The sequence below is a fragment of the Lolium perenne genome, chromosome 4 (assembly GCF_019359855.2).
Source record: "Lolium perenne isolate Kyuss_39 chromosome 4, Kyuss_2.0, whole genome shotgun sequence".
Classification (NCBI taxonomy): Eukaryota; Viridiplantae; Streptophyta; class Magnoliopsida; order Poales; family Poaceae; genus Lolium; species Lolium perenne.
Genome location: NC_067247.2, coordinates 397,367,378 through 397,390,133, shown reverse-complemented (window position 1 = coordinate 397,390,133; position 22,756 = coordinate 397,367,378). Strand labels below are relative to the sequence as shown.

At 44.4% G+C, this 22,756-nt stretch overlaps 2 protein-coding genes, 1 long non-coding RNA gene and 1 pseudogene across 3 annotated transcripts; 1 reads left to right on the top strand and 3 right to left on the bottom strand.

The window, feature by feature from the left end:
• Window positions 1-802: 802 nt before the first annotated feature.
• LOC127349325 (uncharacterized) lies at window positions 803-1,651 on the top strand. The gene is made up of 4 exons (XR_007880201.2): window positions 803-955; window positions 1,043-1,153; window positions 1,242-1,311; window positions 1,392-1,651. It is a non-coding gene; the product is annotated as an uncharacterized lncRNA (long non-coding RNA).
• Window positions 1,652-4,635: 2,984 nt separating this feature from the next.
• Window positions 4,636-5,916, bottom strand: LOC139830393 (uncharacterized). The gene is made up of 3 exons (XM_071818393.1): window positions 5,676-5,916; window positions 5,273-5,499; window positions 4,636-5,193 (listed from the first exon to the last, which is right to left on the bottom strand). Exons 1-3 carry the CDS (start codon window positions 5,914-5,916, stop codon window positions 4,636-4,638), a joined length of 1,026 nt encoding a protein of 341 aa, XP_071674494.1.
• A 1,522-nt stretch (window positions 5,917-7,438) lies between these two features.
• LOC139830392 (uncharacterized) lies at window positions 7,439-8,623 on the bottom strand (annotated as a pseudogene).
• Window positions 8,624-20,812: 12,189 nt separating this feature from the next.
• Window positions 20,813-22,186, bottom strand: LOC127348248 (uncharacterized). Its single transcript, XM_051374332.2, has 3 exons — window positions 21,946-22,186; window positions 21,543-21,769; window positions 20,813-21,463 (listed from the first exon to the last, which is right to left on the bottom strand). Exons 1-3 carry the CDS (start codon window positions 22,184-22,186, stop codon window positions 20,813-20,815), a joined length of 1,119 nt encoding a protein of 372 aa, XP_051230292.1.
• Between the last annotated feature and the right edge of the window lie 570 nt (window positions 22,187-22,756).

Sequence of the window (22,756 nt, the reverse complement as noted above, 5' to 3'; positions counted from 1 at the left end):
GTAAGACAGCGTCCGTTAAGCGGAACGGCACGCCGCCTAGGAAGAAAGCTAGAAAGGAGAAACAACTGCCGCCTCCCGAGAAGTTACCTTGGGAAAAACTCCAGAGGAAAACGCGGAGGCCGTTAAGGCCGAGGTGAAGAAATTTTTGCGCCGAAAGTGCCAGAGATACCTTTCGAGAAGACACTAGATCGGGAGAAAGTTGTGCGTACTGCTGACAATCTATATGACCTCGTACCATCGCCGCCATCCGACTATGCGCGTTCTATTGAAAGGTCGTATGACAAGATGATCGAGGCGACAAAACCCGTTAAATCGGGTATCAGGGAGATAAAAGGGATACACAGTGTCTACCAGCTCGGACAACAACCCGTTCAATCGGTCGCCCCTCTCAAGGTGTTTGACGGGAAGACCGTTCAAAGTTCTCGACAAGACGCAACTGATTACGCCATAGCTGAACGAGCATATCAGTTTGTTCAAGGGAAAGATTTGGTCGAGAATCTCAGAAGGTACCAACATGTATGCGTAACTTGCATTCGTGGTACCTTAAGGCCTCAAAGGAAGGGATCGAGACTATCATGGTGCGAGTTAGGGAAGAGCACTACTTCCAGGAGTACTGTGTGAACGTTGACTTCGCCGAACTCTTTCAGTTATATAATCTCCGGGCCCTCGACAAATCAATCATCAGTTGCTATTGTCTGTAAGTGATTTATTTATTTAATTTGAGAAGTCGTTCATTGTCTGCAGATTATAATCTTTTGTGCGCTATATTATGCAGATCGAAGATGCTCGAATGCAAAAGGGACGATATCACATACATTGGGTTCATTGACCCGAACACAATGCATGTCAAAACCATAGATGATCCCCTCTATAACAAGGATACACCGCAGACTTTGCTAAGGTTTTTGAAGCGACAACGTGACAAAAAGCTAATACTTTGGCCTTACAACTTCGAGTGAGTCTTACTGTCTTATAACACATTATATTTTGCTCACCGTATGTCAAAATTTTAACTAATGACTACATATTGAAACGTGCGTAGGTTTCACTTTATTCTTCTCGTCATCAATTTGGAAATTGGAGAAGTTGAAGTCTTGGACTCACTAACCAAAGAAAAGGATCTATACGTGTCTTGTTTTTTAATGCTCAGAAGGTAATTTGAATTCTTATCGGTTTGTTTCGTTAATTTCCTGCTTTGAACTAATTGATGACTCTTTTATGCATTTTCTTTTGTCGAGCAGCGTATGGCAAACTTTCATCAAGGAAGATACGTCCCGTGAATGGCCACCGAAGCTGCGATGGCGTGCGAAAGTAAGTAGTACTACCTAGGTCCACACACCTTTCAATTATCATACTTGACTATTGTTTGATTGAATTATATTCTTGTAAAGAAATGCCCGCAACAACCTCCGGGGACCGATCTCTGTGGATTCTTCGTTTGCGAGTTCATCCGCAGAATTGTCAACGAGAGAACGAATAATGAGAGAAATAAAGAGGTACAAAAACAATCTTCACAAATTTGTTTTGTTATCATAAGTTGTGCCGAGTTTCAGTAATAGTTGTTTCATGTATTCATTTGTATCTTATTCTTTTATAGTTGGCAAGAAAGCGGAACAAGCTCTCAATCGATGACCGCTTCATAGCAATAGGCGAGGAATTGGCGGGATTTTTCCTTCGGGACGTCATACCACCACTCGCAGAGCACCACAATGAATGAAGATGTACATGTTACATATATCGTTGACTCGAAGAGTACCACTATGCTACATGTAATAGACATATATAGAGTACGCCTCGGAGAGCACCACTATGCATGAAGATCGATCTTCATGCATAGTGCTACTTAATTTGCGATCTCATGCAATAACATGTGTGTTATATTATATGCACCAACTTGCTATGCATATCATCTTGATCTTCATGTACTACCTAAACCCAAACGCGTTTCTGGTGCATCGACGCGATATGAATCAAACCGATATCCCTAAACCTCTCCAAAACCCTAAAAAGCCAATTCTCTGCCGCGGCAGAGATTTGGGAAAATTCCCTGCCGCGGGGGGAACCTTTGGTACCGGTTCGTATTACCAACCGGTACCAAAGATCCTCAGCCCTGAGCTCTCCTGGTGGCCCACGTGGAGGCCCGTTTTATACCGGTTCGTAAGCAACCGGTACGAAAGGGGGGGGGGCTTTAGTGCCGAATAATTTGTACCGGTTGCTAAACCGGTACGAATGGCCCTCTGGAACCGGTATAGATGGGCGTTTTTCTACTAGTGTTCGAATCATGTTTTTTTATTGTCCGAGTGTTTCGTCTCGATTGACCCTGAAGACGTGCATGATCACGATCGTGATCGGTGACAGTGCCGTCTCCGAACGCCGCACCGATCTCCGAGAACCACTCTGACGAGTTCCTCACCACACTTCGGCATCAAGCCATCAACAGCTTCATCTTCGTGGTACAGGAATCCGGCTCGGACTGGCAGGGACAAAGTCGAGCGTGCGTAGTACGTATATATATACACCGGCCGTACTCAGGAGCCCGCCCCCATCGCTATTAATACCAGGGTCCAGCATCTAAGTCTTGCATACCAGGGTCCAGCATCTAAGCTAGATATACCGGAAGGAAGGCAATACTGTAGCGAATATGGACGTTGAGGGGGATGTGCTTGACGCAAAGATAGCAGCATATTGGGCAAGGAGGGAAAGGGAGATGGAAGATGACCCTCAGGAGTCCCGCACCGACAACAATGCCTACGAGGCTTGTCTCTACCGCGACACCTGGAACCGGAAGCTCGCCGGCGAATGCGGCTCCTACGAGGACACAAGTAAGCACGGCGCGCGCCCAATATATTCATTACATACCCAGTAATTACTAAATTTCTCTACCACTAACTACTACATTATATGTAAATCAACCGCAGCGTCTATCCCGCCAATGCGTTTCACCGACCGTCATTCCACATTCGCCTGCACGCAGCCGGCCTTGCAGATCTTCTCGGTCCAAGTCGAGGAGATAATGGGAGGCTTACCGTGCACTAGTAGAAAAACCCCCCTTTAGTACCGGTTCCAAAGGGCCTTTAGTACCGGTTTTGGAACCGGTACTAATTATCCGGTACTAAAAGCCTCTCACCTTTAGTACCGGTTCCTTACGAACCGGTACTAAAGGTGCCTCCACGTGGGCACGGAGGAACCCGTGGGGCTGGAGACCTTTGGTACCGGTTCGTAACACGAACCGGTATTAAAGCCTATTTCGTTTAAATTTTTTTTCATTTTTTCTAATTATTTTTCACACCCTTTTTTTCACGGCCTCTTTTTTTTATTTTTTTCAGAATTACTAGTATTCCCGTTAGTATCTAACTACACTTAATCTCTAGTCAAATTACTTACCCGTAGTCAAACTTCCCGGTCGGTCACCCATCCTCCCACTACTCCCGCACTAGCACGCTTAACTTCCAAGTTCCATCCCGTTCCACTTCCAAGTGCTTCGCGCGCATGTATGTGATAGTAGTATCATATCAATCCTATTAACATGTTGCTCGATGTCACACTTTTTATCGTTTGAATTCCAAATAATTCTTTTAATAAACAAAAGTAATGATGTAATAATAATGTTGAATAAATAAATAAAGTTAACTTTTTAAATTTTTATTATTTTTAATTATTTTTTAAAAATTTAATATTTTTTGCAAAACATAAAACTTAAAATAATTTGATAAAAGTAATAGTAATATGTTAGGACTCAAAAAATCTTATAATTAATATTTTAATTTTAAAAAAAATAAAATATATAAAATTCTAAATTTCTGGAAAAAAAACTAAAATCTTCCTGCTTTCATATTTTCATTTGGAATTTTTCCCAGGATTTTTTTGATATATTATACGTTTTTTTTCGACGTCGTATGCAAAAGTTATTGCGGTTTTACCATTTTTCAAAACTTTTTTGCAAAAAAAGTGAAAATTTAAATTTGTTAATTTTCCCTAATAGTAGGTTGCATAACATACAAGAATCTGAAAACATTTTATTTTTTGAATTTTCTATCATTTTCTTTTCTATTTTACAGTGTCAAAAAAGGCGATCCACGGGTGGAGCTGCGTGGGGAAAGCGAGAAAAACCTTTAATACCGGTTCGTGTCACGAACCGGTACTAAAGGTCTACCCTTTAGGACCGGTTCGTGTCACGAACCGGTACCAAAGGTTTTTCAGCTGACGCGAACCCTTTAGTACCGGTTCGTGTGACGAACCGTAGATAAGGTCCTTCCGAACCGGTACTAAAGGTCTGGGCAGTGCAACCGGTACTAATGCACCCTTTAGTACCGGTTCGTAAGGGAACCGGTATTTATGGCTTAGACGGATGAGAGGTTTTCTACTAGTGGTGGCCGATTGGGAGGTGGCCATGTGGTTATCAAGGCGTATTTACCGCCAAGACATCCAGCATTAATCGCATGGAAGTCCCGCTGCTCGCTTTTGAAGACGGTGAATTGCCTATGGCTGATGGCCGCATGGTCAAGCTTTCGCGCCGTGTTGTTTCTATCGAACTTGTTCGTCCCAAGGAAAACCTTAGGAATCCAAAGCTGATCGTTTGTCTGAAGGCACAATGTATCAATGAAAAAAATAGTAAGGTGGAACATCATATTTATTTCAAGCCCAAACAGAATGGTAGAAGCCAACATACTTCAACACGTCTCTCTCTCCTTCAATGTGTAGCGCCTGCCCAGAAATCTTGAGCTTTGGCTTCTTACGGTTGGCCTTCTTGCGTCTTGCCATTGGTCGAGAGAATTCAACGGAAACAACACGGCGCGAAAGCTTGACCTCACCCTCCTCATCTACAGGCACTCCACCGTCTCCAAAAGACAACAGCAAGACATCCAAGCCATGTATGTCTGTGGTACATGCCGTGAATACACCACGAAAACCATGTGGCCAGCTCCCACGAACGACTTGCATACTGATCGTGGCCTCCACAGAGTTGACGATGTGTCCGAATGTAAGCTCTAGTGTGCTAAGTCTGCTAGTCTCGACACGGTCAAATACGTAAGAACTAGATGATCCGTCGTTTTTGTATGACACCGCTAGAAAGCTCAAGTCTCTGTCCTCAGATTCTGTGGTGCCTTTCACCTTCAGATCAACCTCGACAAACGCTGCTTGCACGGACAAGACGATGGCACGCGTGGGACCGGTTAGTGCTAGACATGGATCCTGCATATATGTCAAAGTTAGCTGAAGATCAAAACAAATAATCAATAACAACATAGGATCAGTGAGACTATGTCAAAACCTCCTGGGTGATTGTTTGGCAGTTGTCTCTGTCGCTGTGAAATATGATGTTACGGTTGCGATCCACCACGTCCCGTGCAACAACCATGCCGTAGACGTCGAGCGGCCACTCTAGACCCCCAGTTATTTCGGTAACTTTGACTGAAAAGACCTGTAGAGTCGGTTGCTCGTGTACGTACTCGTCATGGGTACAATTACGGTCCGTGAAAAACATGGGAGGGATAGACGCTGCATGATGGAATTGAGATGTTAGTTAGTATTCATGATTTAGATATGCAATCCATTCACATCATATATTATAGTATTATGATACTATAAGAGAAGCAACTAATGTGAAGAAAAGAAATACACGCTCAAGAAAAGAAAAGGATGGTAGAGATCGATGGAGGTGCTTAATTACGTACTGATGGTGTCGTAGGAACCGTGTTCTTCGCCGGCAAACATATCGTTCCAGAAATCACGGTAGAGACGAGCCTCGTAGGCGGCTGGGTCGGTGAAGGACTCCTCGGGCGATTCCTCATCGCTCGATGCCACAAAAGCTTGCTCGTGCCATTCCTCATCTCCCTCCTCGTCGCTCGCTGCTAGAAAATCCTCCTCATCGGTTGTAGAGTCGGCAAGGTCACCGAGGACCTCCTCTAGTTCCATTGATTGACCTACCTGTGGACGGGCGCCTGAAAGCCTCGAGTATCGTCGCCGATCTAGATTAGCCTTCTCTCCTTTTATTTTGACCCGGTTAGCCTTCTCTTCTCGATCTGCGCTGGATGCGATTTGGGCCGGAGGCGGATACGTGTGGTGGTTGGACTTTGGAGACGGCTGGACTCGTGGACTCGTGGGTGCAGTTGATTGGATTTATCGTTTTTCTGTTCTCTAATAATAACACGGGCGTGCGCCCTAGTGCAGTCCGGCCTTGCTCTGTTATTTTTCCTTTTGAGAAACACAAACCCAATTTCTATTAAGTGCCTGGGCACCGTCGTGTGTTAGCCAGTGCCCCCCTTTTTCACCGTTCGATCCACGTGGGGCTGTTCATGGGAGACAGTTAGTTGGAGCCTATTGATGGTGTAATTTGGCTCTACTAGTGCAACTGTCACGTCATCAGATCAAGTAATGAAATTATTACTACCCATGACAGATATATAGAGTTTTGCCGTTGCGAGGCGGGGCAATTTTGGTCCCTGTACGTGCGCGCTGATGCTCTCTGCTCTCTTCACCTCCATGCTTTTGCAGCTGTAACGTGTGTCCCCGCTGGGGTGTATAGTCTAGCTCCGCACGTTTTTTTTATTTTCCCAGGATTTTTTTGATATATTATACGTTTTTTTTCGACGTCGTATGCAAAAGTTATTGCGGTTTTACCATTTTTCAAAAAAATTTTGCAAAAAAAGTGAAAATTTAAATTTGTTAATTTTCCCTAATAGTAGGTTGCATAACATACAAGAATCTGAAAACATTTTATTTTTTGAATTTTCTATCATTTTCTTTTCTATTTTACAGTGTCAAAAAAGGCGATCCACGGGGGTGGAGCTGCGTGGGGAAGCAGAAAAACCTTTAATACCGGTTCGTGTCACGAACCGGTACTAAAGGTCTACCCTTTAGTACCGGTTCGTGTCACGAACCGGTACCAAAGGTTTTTCAGCTGACGCGAACCCTTTAGTACCGGTTCGTGTGACGAACCGGTATTAAAGGTCCTTACGAACCGGTACTAAAGGTCTGGGCAGTGCAACCGGTACTAATGCACCCTTTAGTACCGGTTCGTAAGGGAACCGGTATTTATGGCTTAGACGGATGAGAGGTTTTCTACTAGTGGTGGCCGATTGATGTCTACGGTATGGTTGCCGTACGGGACGTCGTGGATCATAACCGTAACATTATCTTCAACCTTCAACGAGACGACTCTCAAACGCTTAGCGAGGAGGTCAGTACATTTTCTCCTACCTCATCTCACCACTAGTACGTATTATATATGCATATTGATCTGAACATTAGCTAAGATTATAAATGTGTTTGCATGAAGGATTCATGTCTAGCACTAACCGGCCCTAGCCGAGCCGTTGTGGTGAACGTCCATCCGGTCTACTTTGAGGTCGATCTCAAAGTGAAAGGCGCTACTATGTCCGAGGACAAAGATTTAAGCCTTCTAGCAGCATGTTACACTAGTAACAGCCCATCTAGATCATGTGTGATCCATCGTGTTTGGACTAGCAAGCTCAGTACGCTCAAGTTCACATTTGGTCACATCCTTTACTCTGTCGAGGCCACGATCAAGGTAGAAGTCATCGATGGGAGGTGGCCATGTGGTTATCAAGGCGTATTTACCGCCAAGACATCCAGCATTAATCGCATGGAAGTCCCGCTGCTCGCTTTTGAAGACGGTGAATTGCCTATGGCTGATGGCCGCATGGTCAAGCTTTCGCGCCGTGTTGTTTCTATCGAACTTGTTCGTCCCAAGGAAAACCTTAGGAATCCAAAGCTGATCGTTTGTCTGAAGGCACAATGTATCAATGAAAAAAATAGTAAGGTGGAACATCATATTTATTTCAAGCCCAAACAGAATGGTAGAAGCCAACATACTTCAACACGTCTCTCTCTCCTTCAATGTGTAGCGCCTGCCCAGAAATCTTGAGCTTTGGCTTCTTACGGTTGGCCTTCTTGCGTCTTGACATTGGTCGAGAGAATTCAACGGAAACAACACGGCGCGAAAGCTTGACCTCACCCTCCTCATCTACAGGCACTCCACCGTCTCCAAAAGACAACAGCAAGACATCCAAGCCATGTATGTCTGTGGTACATGCCGTGAATACACCACGAAAACCATGTGGCCAGCTCCCACGAACGACTTGCATACTGATCGTGGCCTCCACAGAGTTGACGATGTGTCCGAATGTAAGCTCTAGTGTGCTAAGTCTGCTAGTCTCGACACGGTCAAATACGTAAGAACTAGATGATCCGTCGTTTTTGTATGACACCGCTAGAAAGCTCAAGTCTCTGTCCTCAGATTCTGTGGTGCCTTTCACCTTCAGATCAACCTCGACAAACGCTGCTTGCACGGACAAGACGATGGCACGCGTGGGACCGGTTAGTGCTAGACATGGATCCTGCATATATGTCAAAGTTAGCTGAAGATCAAAACAAATAATCAATAACAACATAGGATCAGTGAGACTATGTCAAAACCTCCTGGGTGATTGTTTGGCAGTTGTCTGTCGCTGTGAAATATGATGTTACGGTTGCGATCCACCACGTCCCGTGCAACAACCATGCCGTAGACATCGAGCGGCCACTCTAGACCCCCAGTTATTTCGGTAACTTTGACTGAAAAGACCTGTAGAGTCGGTTGCTCGTGTACGTACTGCGTCATGGGTACAATTACGGTCCGTGAAAAACATGGGAGGGATAGACGCTGCATGATGGAATTGAGATGTTAGTTAGTATTCATGATTTAGATATGCAATCCATTCACATCATATATTATAGTATTATGATACTATAAGAGAAGCAACTAATGTGAAGAAAAGAAATACACGCTCAAGAAAAGAAAAGGATGGTAGAGATCGATGGAGGTGCTTAATTACGTACTGATGGTGTCGTAGGAACCGTGTTCTTCGCCGGCAAACATATCGTTCCAGAAATCACGGTAGAGACGAGCCTCGTAGGCGGCTGGGTCGGTGAAGGACTCCTCGGGCGATTCCTCATCGCTCGATGCCACAAAAGCTTGCTCGTGCCATTCCTCATCTCCCTCCTCGTCGCTCGCTGCTAGAAAATCCTCCTCATCGGTTGTAGAGTCGGCAAGGTCACCGAGGACCTCCTCTAGTTCCATTGATTGACCTACCTGTGGACGGGCGCTGAAAGCCTCGAGTATCGTCGCCGATCTAGATTAGCCTTCTCTCCTTTTATTTTGACCCGGTTAGCCTTCTCTTCTCGATCTGCGCTGGATGCGATTTGGGCCGGAGGCGGATACGTGTGGTGGTTGGACTTTGGAGACGGCTGGACTCGTGGACTCGTGGGTGCGATTGATTGGATTTATCGTTTTTCTGTTCTCTAATAATAACACGGGCGTGCGCCCTAGTGCAGTCCGGCCTTGCTCTGTTATTTTTCCTTTTGAGAAACACAAACCCAATTTCTATTAAGTGCCTGGGCACCGTCGTGTGTTAGCCAGTGCCCCCCTTTTTCACCGTTCGATCCACGTGGGGCTGTTCATGGGAGACAGTTAGTTGGAGCCTATTGATGGTGTAATTTGGCTCTACTAGTGCAACTGTCACGTCATCAGATCAAGTAATGAAATTATTACTACCCATGACAGATATATAGAGTTTTGCCGTTGCGAGGCGGGGCAATTTTGGTCCCTGTACGTGCGCGCTGATGCTCTCTGCTCTCTTCACCTCCATGCTTTTGCAGCTGTAACGTGTGTCCCCGCTGGGATGTATAGTCTAGCTCCGCACGTTTTTATTTTCCCAGGATTTTTTTGATATATTATACGTTTTTTCGACGTCGTATGCAAAAGTTATTGCGGTTTTACCATTTTTCAAAACTTTTTTGCAAAAAAAGTGAAAATTTAAATTTGTTAATTTTCCCTAATAGTAGGTTGCATAACATACAAGAATCTGAAAACATTTTATTTTTTGAATTTTCTATCATTTTCTTTTCTATTTTACAGTGTCAAAAAGGCGATCCACGGGGGTGGAGCTGCGTGGGAAGCAGAAAAACCTTTAATACCGGTTCGTGTCACGAACCGGTACTAAAGGTCTACCCTTTAGTACCGGTTCGTGTCACGAACCGGTACCAAAGGTTTTTCAGCTGACGCGAACCCTTTAGTACCGGTTCGTGTGACGAACCGGTATTAAAGGTCCTTACGAACCGGTACTAAAGGTCTGGGCAGTGCAACCGGTACTAATGCACCCTTTAGTACCGGTTCGTAAGGGAACCGGTATTTATGGCTTAGACGGATGAGAGGTTTTCTACTAGTGGTGGCCGATAGATGTCTACGGTATGGTTGCCGTACGGGACGTCGTGGATCATAACCGTAACATTATCTTCAACCTTCAACGAGACGACTCTCAAACGCTTAGCGAGGAGGTCAGTACATTTTCTCCTACCTCATCTCACCACTAGTACGTATTATATATGCATATTGATCTGAACATTGGCTAAGATTATAAATGTGTTTGCATGAAGGATTCATGTCTAGCACTAACCGGCCCTAGCCGAGCCGTTGTGGTGAACGTCCATCCGGTCTACTTTGAGGTCGATCTCAAAGTGAAAGGCGCTACTATGTCCGAGGACAAAGATTTAAGCCTTCTAGCAGCATGTTACACTAGTAACAGCCCATCTAGATCATGTGTGATCCATCGTGTTTGGACTAGCAAGCTCAGTACGCTCAAGTTCACATTTGGTCACATCCTTTACTCTGTCGAGGCCACGATCAAGGTAGAAGTCATCGATGGGAGGTGGCCATGTGGTTATCAAGGCGTATTTACCGCCAAGACATCCAGCATTAATCGCATGGAAGTCCCGCTGCTCGGTTTTGAAGACGGTGAATTGCCTATGGCTGATGGCCGCATGGTCAAGCTTTCGCGCCGTGTTGTTTCTATCGAACTTGTTCGTCCCAAGGAAAACCTTAGGAATCCAAAGCTGATCGTTTGTCTGAAGGCACAATGTATCAATGAAAAAAATAGTAAGGTGGAACATCATATTTATTTCAAGCCCAAACAGAATGGTAGAAGCCAACATACTTCAACACGTCTCTCTCTCCTTCAATGTGTAGCGCCTGCCCAGAAATCTTGAGCTTTGGCTTCTTACGGTTGGCCTTCTTGCGTCTTGCCATTGGTCGAGAGAATTCAACGGAAACAACACGGCGCGAAAGCTTGACCTCACCCTCCTCATCTACAGGCACTCCACCGTCTCCAAAAGACAACAGCAAGACATCCAAGCCATGTATGTCTGTGGTACATGCCGTGAATACACCACGAAAACCATGTGGCCAGCTCCCACGAACGACTTGCATACTGATCGTGGCCTCCACAGAGTTGACGATGTGTCCGAATGTAAGCTCTAGTGTGCTAAGTCTGCTAGTCTCGACACGGTCAAATACGTAAGAACTAGATGATCCGTCGTTTTTGTATGACACCGCTAGAAAGCTCAAGTCTCTGTCCTCAGATTCTGTGGTGCCTTTCACCTTCAGATCAACCTCGACAAACGCTGCTTGCACGGACAAGACGATGGCACGCGTGGGACCGGTTAGTGCTAGACATGGATCCTGCATATATGTCAAAGTTAGCTGAAGATCAAAACAAATAATCAATAACAACATAGGATCAGTGAGACTATGTCAAAACCTCCTGGGTGATTGTTTGGCAGTTGTCTCTGTCGCTGTGAAATATGATGTTACGGTTGCGATCCACCACGTCCCGTGCAACAACCATGCCGTAGACGTCGAGCGGCCACTCTAGACCCCCAGTTATTTCGGTAACTTTGACTGAAAAGACCTGTAGAGTCGGTTGCTCGTGTACGTACTCGTCATGGGTACAATTACGGTCCGTGAAAAACATGGGAGGGATAGACGCTGCATGATGGAATTGAGATGTTAGTTAGTATTCATGATTTAGATATGCAATCCATTCACATCATATATTATAGTATTATGATACTATAAGAGAAGCAACTAATGTGAAGAAAAGAAATACACGCTCAAGAAAAGAAAAGGATGGTAGAGATCGATGGAGGTGCTTAATTACGTACTGATGGTGTCGTAGGAACCGTGTTCTTCGCCGGCAAACATATCGTTCCAGAAATCACGGTAGAGACGAGCCTCGTAGGCGGCTGGGTCGGTGAAGGACTCCTCGGGCGATTCCTCATCGCTCGATGCCACAAAAGCTTGCTCGTGCCATTCCTCATCTCCCTCCTCGTCGCTCGCTGCTAGAAAATCCTCCTCATCGGTTGTAGAGTCGGCAAGGTCACCGAGGACCTCCTCTAGTTCCATTGATTGACCTACCTGTGGACGGGCGCCTGAAAGCCTCGAGTATCGTCGCCGATCTAGATTAGCCTTCTCTCCTTTTATTTTGACCCGGTTAGCCTTCTCTTCTCGATCTGCGCTGGATGCGATTTGGGCCGGAGGCGGATACGTGTGGTGGTTGGACTTTGGAGACGGCTGGACTCGTGGACTCGTGGGTGCAGTTGATTGGATTTATCGTTTTTCTGTTCTCTAATAATAACACGGGCGTGCGCCTAGTGCAGTCCGGCCTTGCTCTGTTATTTTTCCTTTTGAGAAACACAAACCCAATTTCTATTAAGTGCCTGGGCACCGTCGTGTGTTAGCCAGTGCCCCCCTTTTTCACCGTTCGATCCACGTGGGGCTGTTCATGGGAGACAGTTAGTTGGAGCCTATTGATGGTGTAATTTGGCTCTACTAGTGCAACTGTCACGTCATCAGATCAAGTAATGAAATTATTACTACCCATGACAGATATATAGAGTTTTGCCGTTGCGAGGCGGGGCAATTTTGGTCCCTGTACGTGCGCGCTGATGCTCTCTGCTCTCTTCACCTCCATGCTTTTGCAGCTGTAACGTGTGTCCCGCTGGGGTGTATAGTCTAGCTCCGCACGCTTTTTTATTTTCCCAGGATTTTTTTGATATATTATACGTTTTTCTTCGACGTCGTATGCAAAAGTTATTGCGGTTTTACCATTTTTCAAAACTTTTTTGCAAAAAAAGTGAAAATTTAAATTTGTTAATTTTCCCTAATAGTAGGTTGCATAACATACAAGAATCTGAAAACATTTTATTTTTTGAATTTTCTATCATTTTCTTTTCTATTTTACAGTGTCAAAAAAGGCGATCCACGGGGGGGGGGGGGGGTGGAGCTGCGTGGGGAAGCAGAAAAACCTTTAATACCGGTTCGTGTCACGAACCGGTACTAAAGGTCTACCCTTTAGTACCGGTTCGTGTCACGAACCGGTACCAAAGGTTTTTCAGCTGACGCGAACCCTTTAGTACCGGTTCGTGTGACGAACCGGTATTAAAGGTCCTTACGAACCGGTACTAAAGGTCTGGGCAGTGCAACCGGTACTAATGCACCCTTTAGTACCGGTTCGTAAGGGAACCGGTATTTATGGCTTAGACGGATGAGAGGTTTTCTACTAGTGGTGGCCGATTGATGTCTACGGTATGGTTGCCGTACGGGACATCGTGGATCATAACCGTAACATTATCTTCAACCTTCAACGAGACGACTCTCAAACGCTTAGCGAGGAGGTCAGTACATTTTCTCCTACCTCATCTCACCACTAGTACGTATTATATATGCATATTGATCTGAACATTGGCTAAGATTATAAATGTGTTTGCATGAAGGATTCATGTCTAGCACTAACCGGCCCTAGCCGAGCCGTTGTGGTGAACGTCCATCCGGTCTACTTTGAGGTCGATCTCAAAGTGAAAGGCGCTACTATGTCCGAGGACAAAGATTTAAGCCTTCTAGCAGCATGTTACACTAGTAACAGCCCATCTAGATCATGTGTGATCCATCGTGTTTGGACTAGCAAGCTCAGTACGCTCAAGTTCACATTTGGTCACATCCTTTACTCTGTCGAGGCCACGATCAAGGTAGAAGTCATCGATGGGAGGTGGCCATGTGGTTATCAAGGCGTATTTACCGCCAAGACATCCAGCATTAATCGCATGGAAGTCCCGCTGCTCGCTTTTGAAGACGGTGAATTGCCTATGGCTGATGGCCGCATGGTCAAGCTTTCGCGCCGTGTTGTTTCTATCGAACTTGTTCGTCCCAAGGAAAACCTTAGGAATCCAAAGCTGATCGTTTGTCTGAAGGCACAATGTATCAATGAAAAAAATAGTAAGGTGGAACATCATATTTATTTCAAGCCCAAACAGAATGGTAGAAGCCAACATACTTCAACACGTCTCTCTCTCCTTCAATGTGTAGCGCCTGCCCAGAAATCTTGAGCTTTGGCTTCTTACGGTTGGCCTTCTTGCGTCTTGCCATTGGTCGAGAGAATTCAACGGAAACAACACGGCGCGAAAGCTTGACCTCACCCTCCTCATCTACAGGCACTCCACCGTCTCCAAAAGACAACAGCAAGACATCCAAGCCATGTATGTCTGTGGTACATGCCGTGAATACACCACGAAAACCATGTGGCCAGCTCCCACGAACGACTTGCATACTGATCGTGGCCTCCACAGAGTTGACGATGTGTCCGAATGTAAGCTCTAGTGTGCTAAGTCTGCTAGTCTCGACACGGTCAAATACGTAAGAACTAGATGATCCGTCGTTTTTGTATGACACCGCTAGAAAGCTCAAGTCTCTGTCCTCAGATTCTGTGGTGCCTTTCACCTTCAGATCAACCTCGACAAACGCTGCTTGCACGGACAAGACGATGGCACGCGTGGGACCGGTTAGTGCTAGACATGGATCCTGCATATATGTCAAAGTTAGCTGAAGATCAAAACAAATAATCAATAACAACATAGGATCAGTGAGACTATGTCAAAACCTCCTGGGTGATTGTTTGGCAGTTGTCTCTGTCGCTGTGAAATATGATGTTACGGTTGCGATCCACCACGTCCCGTGCAACAACCATGCCGTAGACGTCGAGCGGCCACTCTAGACCCCCAGTTATTTCGGTAACTTTGACTGAAAAGACCTGTAGAGTCGGTTGCTCGTGTACGTACTCGTCATGGGTACAATTACGGTCCGTGAAAAACATGGGAGGGATAGACGCTGCATGATGGAATTGAGATGTTAGTTAGTATTCATGATTTAGATATGCAATCCATTCACATCATATATTATAGTATTATGATACTATAAGAGAAGCAACTAATGTGAAGAAAAGAAATACACGCTCAAGAAAAGAAAAGGATGGTAGAGATCGATGGAGGTGCTTAATTACGTACTGATGGTGTCGTAGGAACCGTGTTCTTCGCCGGCAAACATATCGTTCCAGAAATCACGGTAGAGACGAGCCTCGTAGGCGGCTGGGTCGGTGAAGGACTCCTCGGGCGATTCCTCATCGCTCGATGCCACAAAAGCTTGCTCGTGCCATTCCTCATCTCCCTCCTCGTCGCTCGCTGCTAGAAAATCCTCCTCATCGGTTGTAGAGTCGGCAAGGTCACCGAGGACCTCCTCTAGTTCCATTGATTGACCTACCTGTGGACGGGCGCCTGAAAGCCTCGAGTATCGTCGCCGATCTAGATTAGCCTTCTCTCCTTTTATTTTGACCCGGTTAGCCTTCTCTTCTCGATCTGCGCTGGATGCGATTTGGGCCGGAGGCGGATACGTGTGGTGGTTGGACTTTGGAGACGGCTGGACTCGTGGACTCGTGGGTGCAGTTGATTGGATTTATCGTTTTTCTGTTCTCTAATAATAACACGGGCGTGCGCCCTAGTGCAGTCCGGCCTTGCTCTGTTATTTTTCCTTTTGAGAAACACAAACCCAATTTCTATTAAGTGCCTGGGCACCGTCGTGTGTTAGCCAGTGCCCCCCTTTTTCACCGTTCGATCCACGTGGGGCTGTTCATGGGAGACAGTTAGTTGGAGCCTATTGATGGTGTAATTTGGCTCTACTAGTGCAACTGTCACGTCATCAGATCAAGTAATGAAATTATTACTACCCATGACAGATATATAGAGTTTTGCCGTTGCGAGGCGGGCAATTTTGGTCCCTGTACGTGCGCGCTGATGCTCTCTGCTCTCTTCACCTCCATGCTTTTGCAGCTGTAACGTGTGTCCCCGCTGGGGTGTATAGTCTAGCTCCGCACGTTTTTTTATTTTCCCAGGATTTTTTTGATATATTATACGTTTTTTTTCGACGTCGTATGCAAAAGTTATTGCGGTTTTACCATTTTTCAAAACTTTTTTGCAAAAAAAGTGAAAATTTAAATTTGTTAATTTTCCCTAATAGTAGGTTGCATAACATACAAGAATCTGAAAACATTTTATTTTTTGAATTTTCTATCATTTTCTTTTCTATTTTACAGTGTCAAAAAGGCGATCCACGGGGTTGGAGCTGCGTGGGGAAGCAGAAAAACCTTTAATACCGGTTCGTGTCACGAACCGGTACTAAAGGTCTACCCTTTAGTACCGGTTCGTGTCACGAACCGGTACCAAAGGTTTTTCAGCTGACGCGAACCCTTTAGTACCGGTTCGTGTGACGAACCGGTATTAAAGGTCCTTACGAACCGGTACTAAAGGTCTGGGCAGTGCAACCGGTACTAATGCACCCTTTAGTACCGGTTCGTAAGGGAACCGGTATTTATGGCTTAGACGGATGAGAGGTTTTCTACTAGTGGTGGCCGATTGATGTCTACGGTATGGTTGCCGTACGGGACGTCGTGGATCATAACCGTAACATTATCTTCAACCTTCAACGAGACGACTCTCAAACGCTTAGCGAGGAGGTCAGTACATTTTCTCCTACCTCATCTCACCACTAGTACGTATTATATATGCATATTGATCTGAACATTGGCTATGATTATAAATGTGTTTGCATGAAGGATTCATGTCTAGCACTAACCGGCCCTAGCCGAGCCGTTGTGGTGAACGTCCATCCGGTCTACTTTGAGGTCGATCTCAAAGTGAAAGGCGCTACTATGTCCAAGGACAAAGATTTAAGCCTTCTAGCAGCATGTTACACTAGTAACAGCCCATCTAGATCATGTGTGATCCATCGTGTTTGGACTAGCAAGCTCAGTACGCTCAAGTTCACATTTGGTCACATCCTTTACTCTGTCGAGGCCACGATCAAGGTAGAAGTCATCGATGGGAGGTGGCCATGTGGTTATCAAGGCGTATTTACCGCCAAGACATCCAGCATTAATCGCATGGAAGTCCCGCTGCTCGCTTTTGAAGACGGTGAATTGCCTATGGCTGATGGCCGCATGGTCAAGCTTTCGCGCCGTGTTGTTTCTATCGAACTTGTTCGTCCCAAGGAAAACCTTAGGAATCCAAAGCTGATCGTTTGTCTGAAGGCACAATGTATCAATGAAAAAAATAGTAAGGTGGAACATCATATTTATTTCAAGCCCAAACAGAATGGTAGAAGCCAACATACAATTAAGGTCAACACATGTAAGATGCAAGTGACCGTGGCATGGTCTCTTCTCACAACCTAAATGGTTGGCATTTGTTAGAAGTTGAATGAACGTTATACGATGGTGGTGTAATTACTAATTTGTAACAGTTATGTTGTTCCCTTTTTCGTAAGACAATTTAATGGTGCAAGTCACATTAACGTTTCTTCCGGTTAGGGCCTCCCATAAGCGACGTTGTTGCACTTTGCGCGGGAGTGCATGCACACCGAGTCGTCCAATCTCGCCCTATGCCTTCGCCGGTGATGAAGCCTCCCACGGCACGACTAGGCCCTACCCCCACAGAAGCTACGTGTATGTGTAGAGCATTGACGGGTTTCGGTGGGTGAACAGTGCTGCGGGTTGGTGCTCGATCTTTGGACGCGTCAGGAAGGTCAACCCGACTGCACGCCAACAACGTTGTCATCTCCGTTTGTGGACGATGCCCGCACGCTATCCATGCCACCATGGTAATCACCAATTCATTTCCTAACCAACGCCTAGTTTTATGATTAGGGCTATCTTCTTACAGATTTTAGTTTCTAATCTTACTTAGTGCGGTGCCCTCGTACACTTTTGAGCAACAACTTTATTAACATTAATATATTATACCAAACTATTATACTTTGTTATGCCTAACTTTTATCATACTACAGTTTTAACAAGCATAATTTTCTATATATTAGTTTGCAAAGTTAATCACATTTAAAATGATGCTAATATTAATTATGTCATTCTTTGTAATACATTTGTATTGTTTATCATTAAAACCACTGTGTTTTGATAAATGTTAACTTGAAATAATATTTTGAATACTGCATAAATTATATATTGTATATGCATATATTTGTATGCACATGTGTGTTAGCTTAGTGTCTATTTTAGTATCCTTAATACCCTCTCGGTGGAAAAAATAAACAACTCAACTTATATACATCCTTATCTAGACAAAACTAAGTTACTCCCTCTGATTCATATTAATTGACTTCAATATGGATGTATCTAGAACTAAAATGTGTCTAGATACATCCATAATAGAGTCAATTAATATGAACTGGAGGGTTTATTTTTGAACGGATGAAGTACAATATGGTAGAGATCTCTAAACCGTAAGGTCCAACAAATATCTTAATAGTGGTTTCTTGTCTGTTAGTTGAACTGATTAATTGTATTGCGTCTTGCAGGCTGAGTTGGGTAATAAGTTGACAATATATGCATGAAATGGTATTGACTGTAGTATCACTGAAGAATTTACTTCACATAAAATTTGATTATCTAATGTGTATGTCTACAATGTGCTTGGTATCATCTCGTGTATGAAATAGACCATTTCAATTTCTCAACTACAAATTCACACACAAAATTAATAATGGAAGTATCATTAATATAGATTTGAGCACAACTCTTAGAACATGACCACATGAGAAAGACTAATAACCTATCAAAAAATCGTAAATGCCACTCGAATTGCTTTGTTTCAACATGATACATGATATTTTTCCATTGCATGGACTTTCTTTTTCATGATTTTTGTCATATATTGTTATACATAATGGATAGTAGTACAATGGTTAAACATGTACTTAATATTCTCGTCCGTGCCAATCTACCCATGGGGTTGTCACCCTTTTTTTTAGAAGAAATGCTGCAATTGTATTAACGTAGAACCAAATCCAGAACAAGCTGGTTCCCAATTACACTAGGTGCCTCACCACACCAGACCTTACAAATTTTATTATCGCATGGGGTTGTCACCATGTTTTCCCGAATTCCCGTCCTATAACTCAGACTGGATAAGAACTGCTGCCTAAGCGCTAGCTGTGGGTCCCACCATGTATGCACTTAGAGGTAAGCTCCGTGCTTTAAGAGTCATACTATATCTTATTTGTAGAGGATTGTATTTTTGAATAAATGCAATAGTTTATATTTTACAAACCTAGGCATGTAATAGAACGAATTTTGGGTCAGAAGAACATAAGTCACTTAAGAAAAGATTTTTTGGATTCGTGTTTTTTTTGCTTTAGAAAGTATATACCATGATTTGCAGCAGAGGAAAACGCTGGCATGGTCTCTTCTACCGACCTTCAAATATGGTGCTTTATTGAATAAAAAAGGTTTTCTTTCGTTCCAATCGCTTCTTAGTTGTTCCCCGTTTTGTCTAGCTTCAAAAACTTTTGCTCACTTTTCCCCTCTCTCGTCTCAAACCTCCACAAAAGCACAAACAACACTTTGTCGTCGGATAAGAGGCCTTGACCGTTACCTACTGGCAAATGTGGTTTGGTAGGGCCGTGTCAACCTTTGGCAGTTACGTGCTAACGAGTGGGGCTGCCAGGAGACACTTCGTGCCAACTATCTCTTTCTCACCTGGAGCGTTTGACCATTACCTGCTGATGAGTGACCCGGTTCATTGTGTAAGGACTTTTACATAAGATAACACTTAAAAATAAAGTTGTTAACAACGATGAATATGTCTCATAGTGTATTAGTGGCTTGAGTCTTTTCAGTACCATTGTTAAGTCAAACAATGTACCCTAATCATTGCAAACATCCTTGTTACAATAATAATGTGCATGGTCAGAAAAGCTTGATCATCTTACATTATTTGAGCTATCCATATTTAGGAGCAAAGAGTAGAAACTTTCTTTCTTTTTATTATCTCTCTACTATGCTTGTGAGCTTTTCTTCAAAACTCATATTTGAGAAACACAATAGTTATAGCATAAATAATAAACTTAATAATAAATATGAAGTTATATATAATAAATAACACTTATTATTATTGCCTCTATGGCAATATGGCATAACTCCTTCAGGTGGTGCTCGCTGTGGACTGATGATGATTTATATTTGGGGAATATTTCGCACGGTATTTGATGCACAATTTAACCACTAGTATATATACTAAAATACTATACGAATTGAGAATGTATACATAGTATCCTTGCACTCATCGTGCAATTCTCATTCGTTTTTATAAGTTCACAGATTTTGTTGATATATTATAAATACAAACCATAGTCAAAGTTCTATGTCATTGACCAGCGATCGCGTCTTATATTTTGTGACGGAGGGTGTATCATTTTGGGAACGGACAACTCTGAGGCTTGTAAACTTTCACGTGCCATCTGAAATCTAGATACATGTACCCCCTATATTCATATACCAGCATGAAAGACTGCAAAAAAGCACCAAGACGGTGTATAATTAGCAACCGAAAGCAGCTGGCACAAAGCAACCACATACAAAAATGAAACAACCAGCAACATACATAGAAGGGTGCTTCGTTAAAATCATAAGATAGCACCAAGCTCATAAGTATTATAATTCATAGAAGGTTACATCGGACCTCTGCGTATTTAGAATTTAACTGACATCCTCCACAAGCAACAAAAAGAAACTACACATGGGAACTAAAGCAATCCCAGAGGGAAAGAAAACGGCTCAAAAGCTGAGTTGAGATCAGTCTAATCGTAGCTGCATTTGAAGGTCGATAGAAGAGACCATGCCACCGTCACTTCCATCTCACATGAGCCAATCCTGAGCATCTGCTTGCTTCGGCCGTTTTTCTTGGATGTAAAAACTGCATCATCCTTCAACACGTCTCTCTCTCCTTCAATGTGTAGCGCCTGCCCAGAAATCTTGAGCTTTGGCTTCTTACGGTTGGCCTTCTTGCGTCTTGCCATTGGTCGAGAGAATTCAACGGAAACAACACGGCGCGAAAGCTTGACCTCACCCTCCTCATCTACAGGCACTCCACCGTCTCCAAAAGACAACAGCAAGACATCCAAGCCATGTATGTCTGTGGTACATGCCGTGAATACACCACGAAAACCATGTGGCCAGCTCCCACGAACGACTTGCATACTGATCGTGGCCTCCACAGAGTTGACGATGTGTCCGAATGTAAGCTCTAGTGTGCTAAGTCTGCTAGTCTCGACACGGTCAAATACGTAAGAACTAGATGATCCGTCGTTTTTGTATGACACCGCTAGAAAGCTCAAGTCTCTGTCCTCAGATTCTGTGGTGCCTTTCACCTTCAGATCAACCTCGACAAACGCTGCTTGCACGGACAAGACGATGGCACGTGTGGGACCGGTTAGTGCTAGACATGGATCCTGCATATATGTCAAAGTTAGCTGAAGATCAAAACAAATAATCAATAACAACATAGGATCAGTGAGACTATGTCAAAACCTCCTGGGTGATTGTTTGGCAGTTGTCTCTGTCGCTGTGAAATATGATGTTACGGTTGCGATCCACCACGTCCCGTGCAACAACCATGCCGTAGACGTCGAGCGGCCACTCTAGACCCCCAGTTATTTCGGTAACTTTGACTGAAAAGACCTGTAGAGTCGGTTGCTCGTGTACGTACTCGTCATGGGTACAATTACGGTCCGTGAAAAACATGGGAGGGATAGACGCTGCATGATGGAATTGAGATGTTAGTTAGTATTCATGATTTAGATATGCAATCCATTCACATCATATATTATAGTATTATGATACTATAAGAGAAGCAACTAATGTGAAGAAAAGAAATACACGCTCAAGAAAAGAAAAGGATGGTAGAGATCGATGGAGGTGCTTAATTACGTACTGATGGTGTCGTAGGAACCGTGTTCTTCGCCGGCAAACATATCGTTCCAGAAATCACGGTAGAGACGAGCCTCGTAGGCGGCTGGGTCGGTGAAGGACTCCTCGGGCGATTCCTCATCGCTCGATGCCACAAAAGCTTGCTCGTGCCATTCCTCATCTCCCTCCTCGTCGCTCGCTGCTAGAAAATCCTCCTCATCGGTTGTAGAGTCGGCAAGGTCACCGAGGACCTCCTCTAGTTCCATTGATTGACCTACCTGTGGACGGGCGCCTGAAAGCCTCGAGTATCGTCGCCGATCTAGATTAGCCTTCTCTCCTTTTATTTTGACCCGGTTAGCCTTCTCTTCTCGATCTGCGCTGGATGCGATTTGGGCCGGAGGCGGATACGTGTGGTGGTTGGACTTTGGAGACGGCTGGACTCGTGGACTCGTGGGTGCAGTTGATTGGATTTATCGTTTTTCTGTTCTCTAATAATAACACGGGCGTGCGCCCTAGTGCAGTCCGGCCTTGCTCTGTTATTTTTCCTTTTGAGAAACACAAACCCAATTTCTATTAAGTGCCTGGGCACCGTCGTGTGTTAGCCAGTGCCCCCCTTTTTCACCGTTCGATCCACGTGGGGCTGTTCATGGGAGACAGTTAGTTGGAGCCTATTGATGGTGTAATTTGGCTCTACTAGTGCAACTGTCACGTCATCAGATCAAGTAATGAAATTATTACTACCCATGACAGATATATAGAATTTTGCCGTTGCGAGGCGGGGCAATTTTGGTCCCTGTACGTGCGCGCTGATGCTCTCTGCTCTCTTCACCTCCATG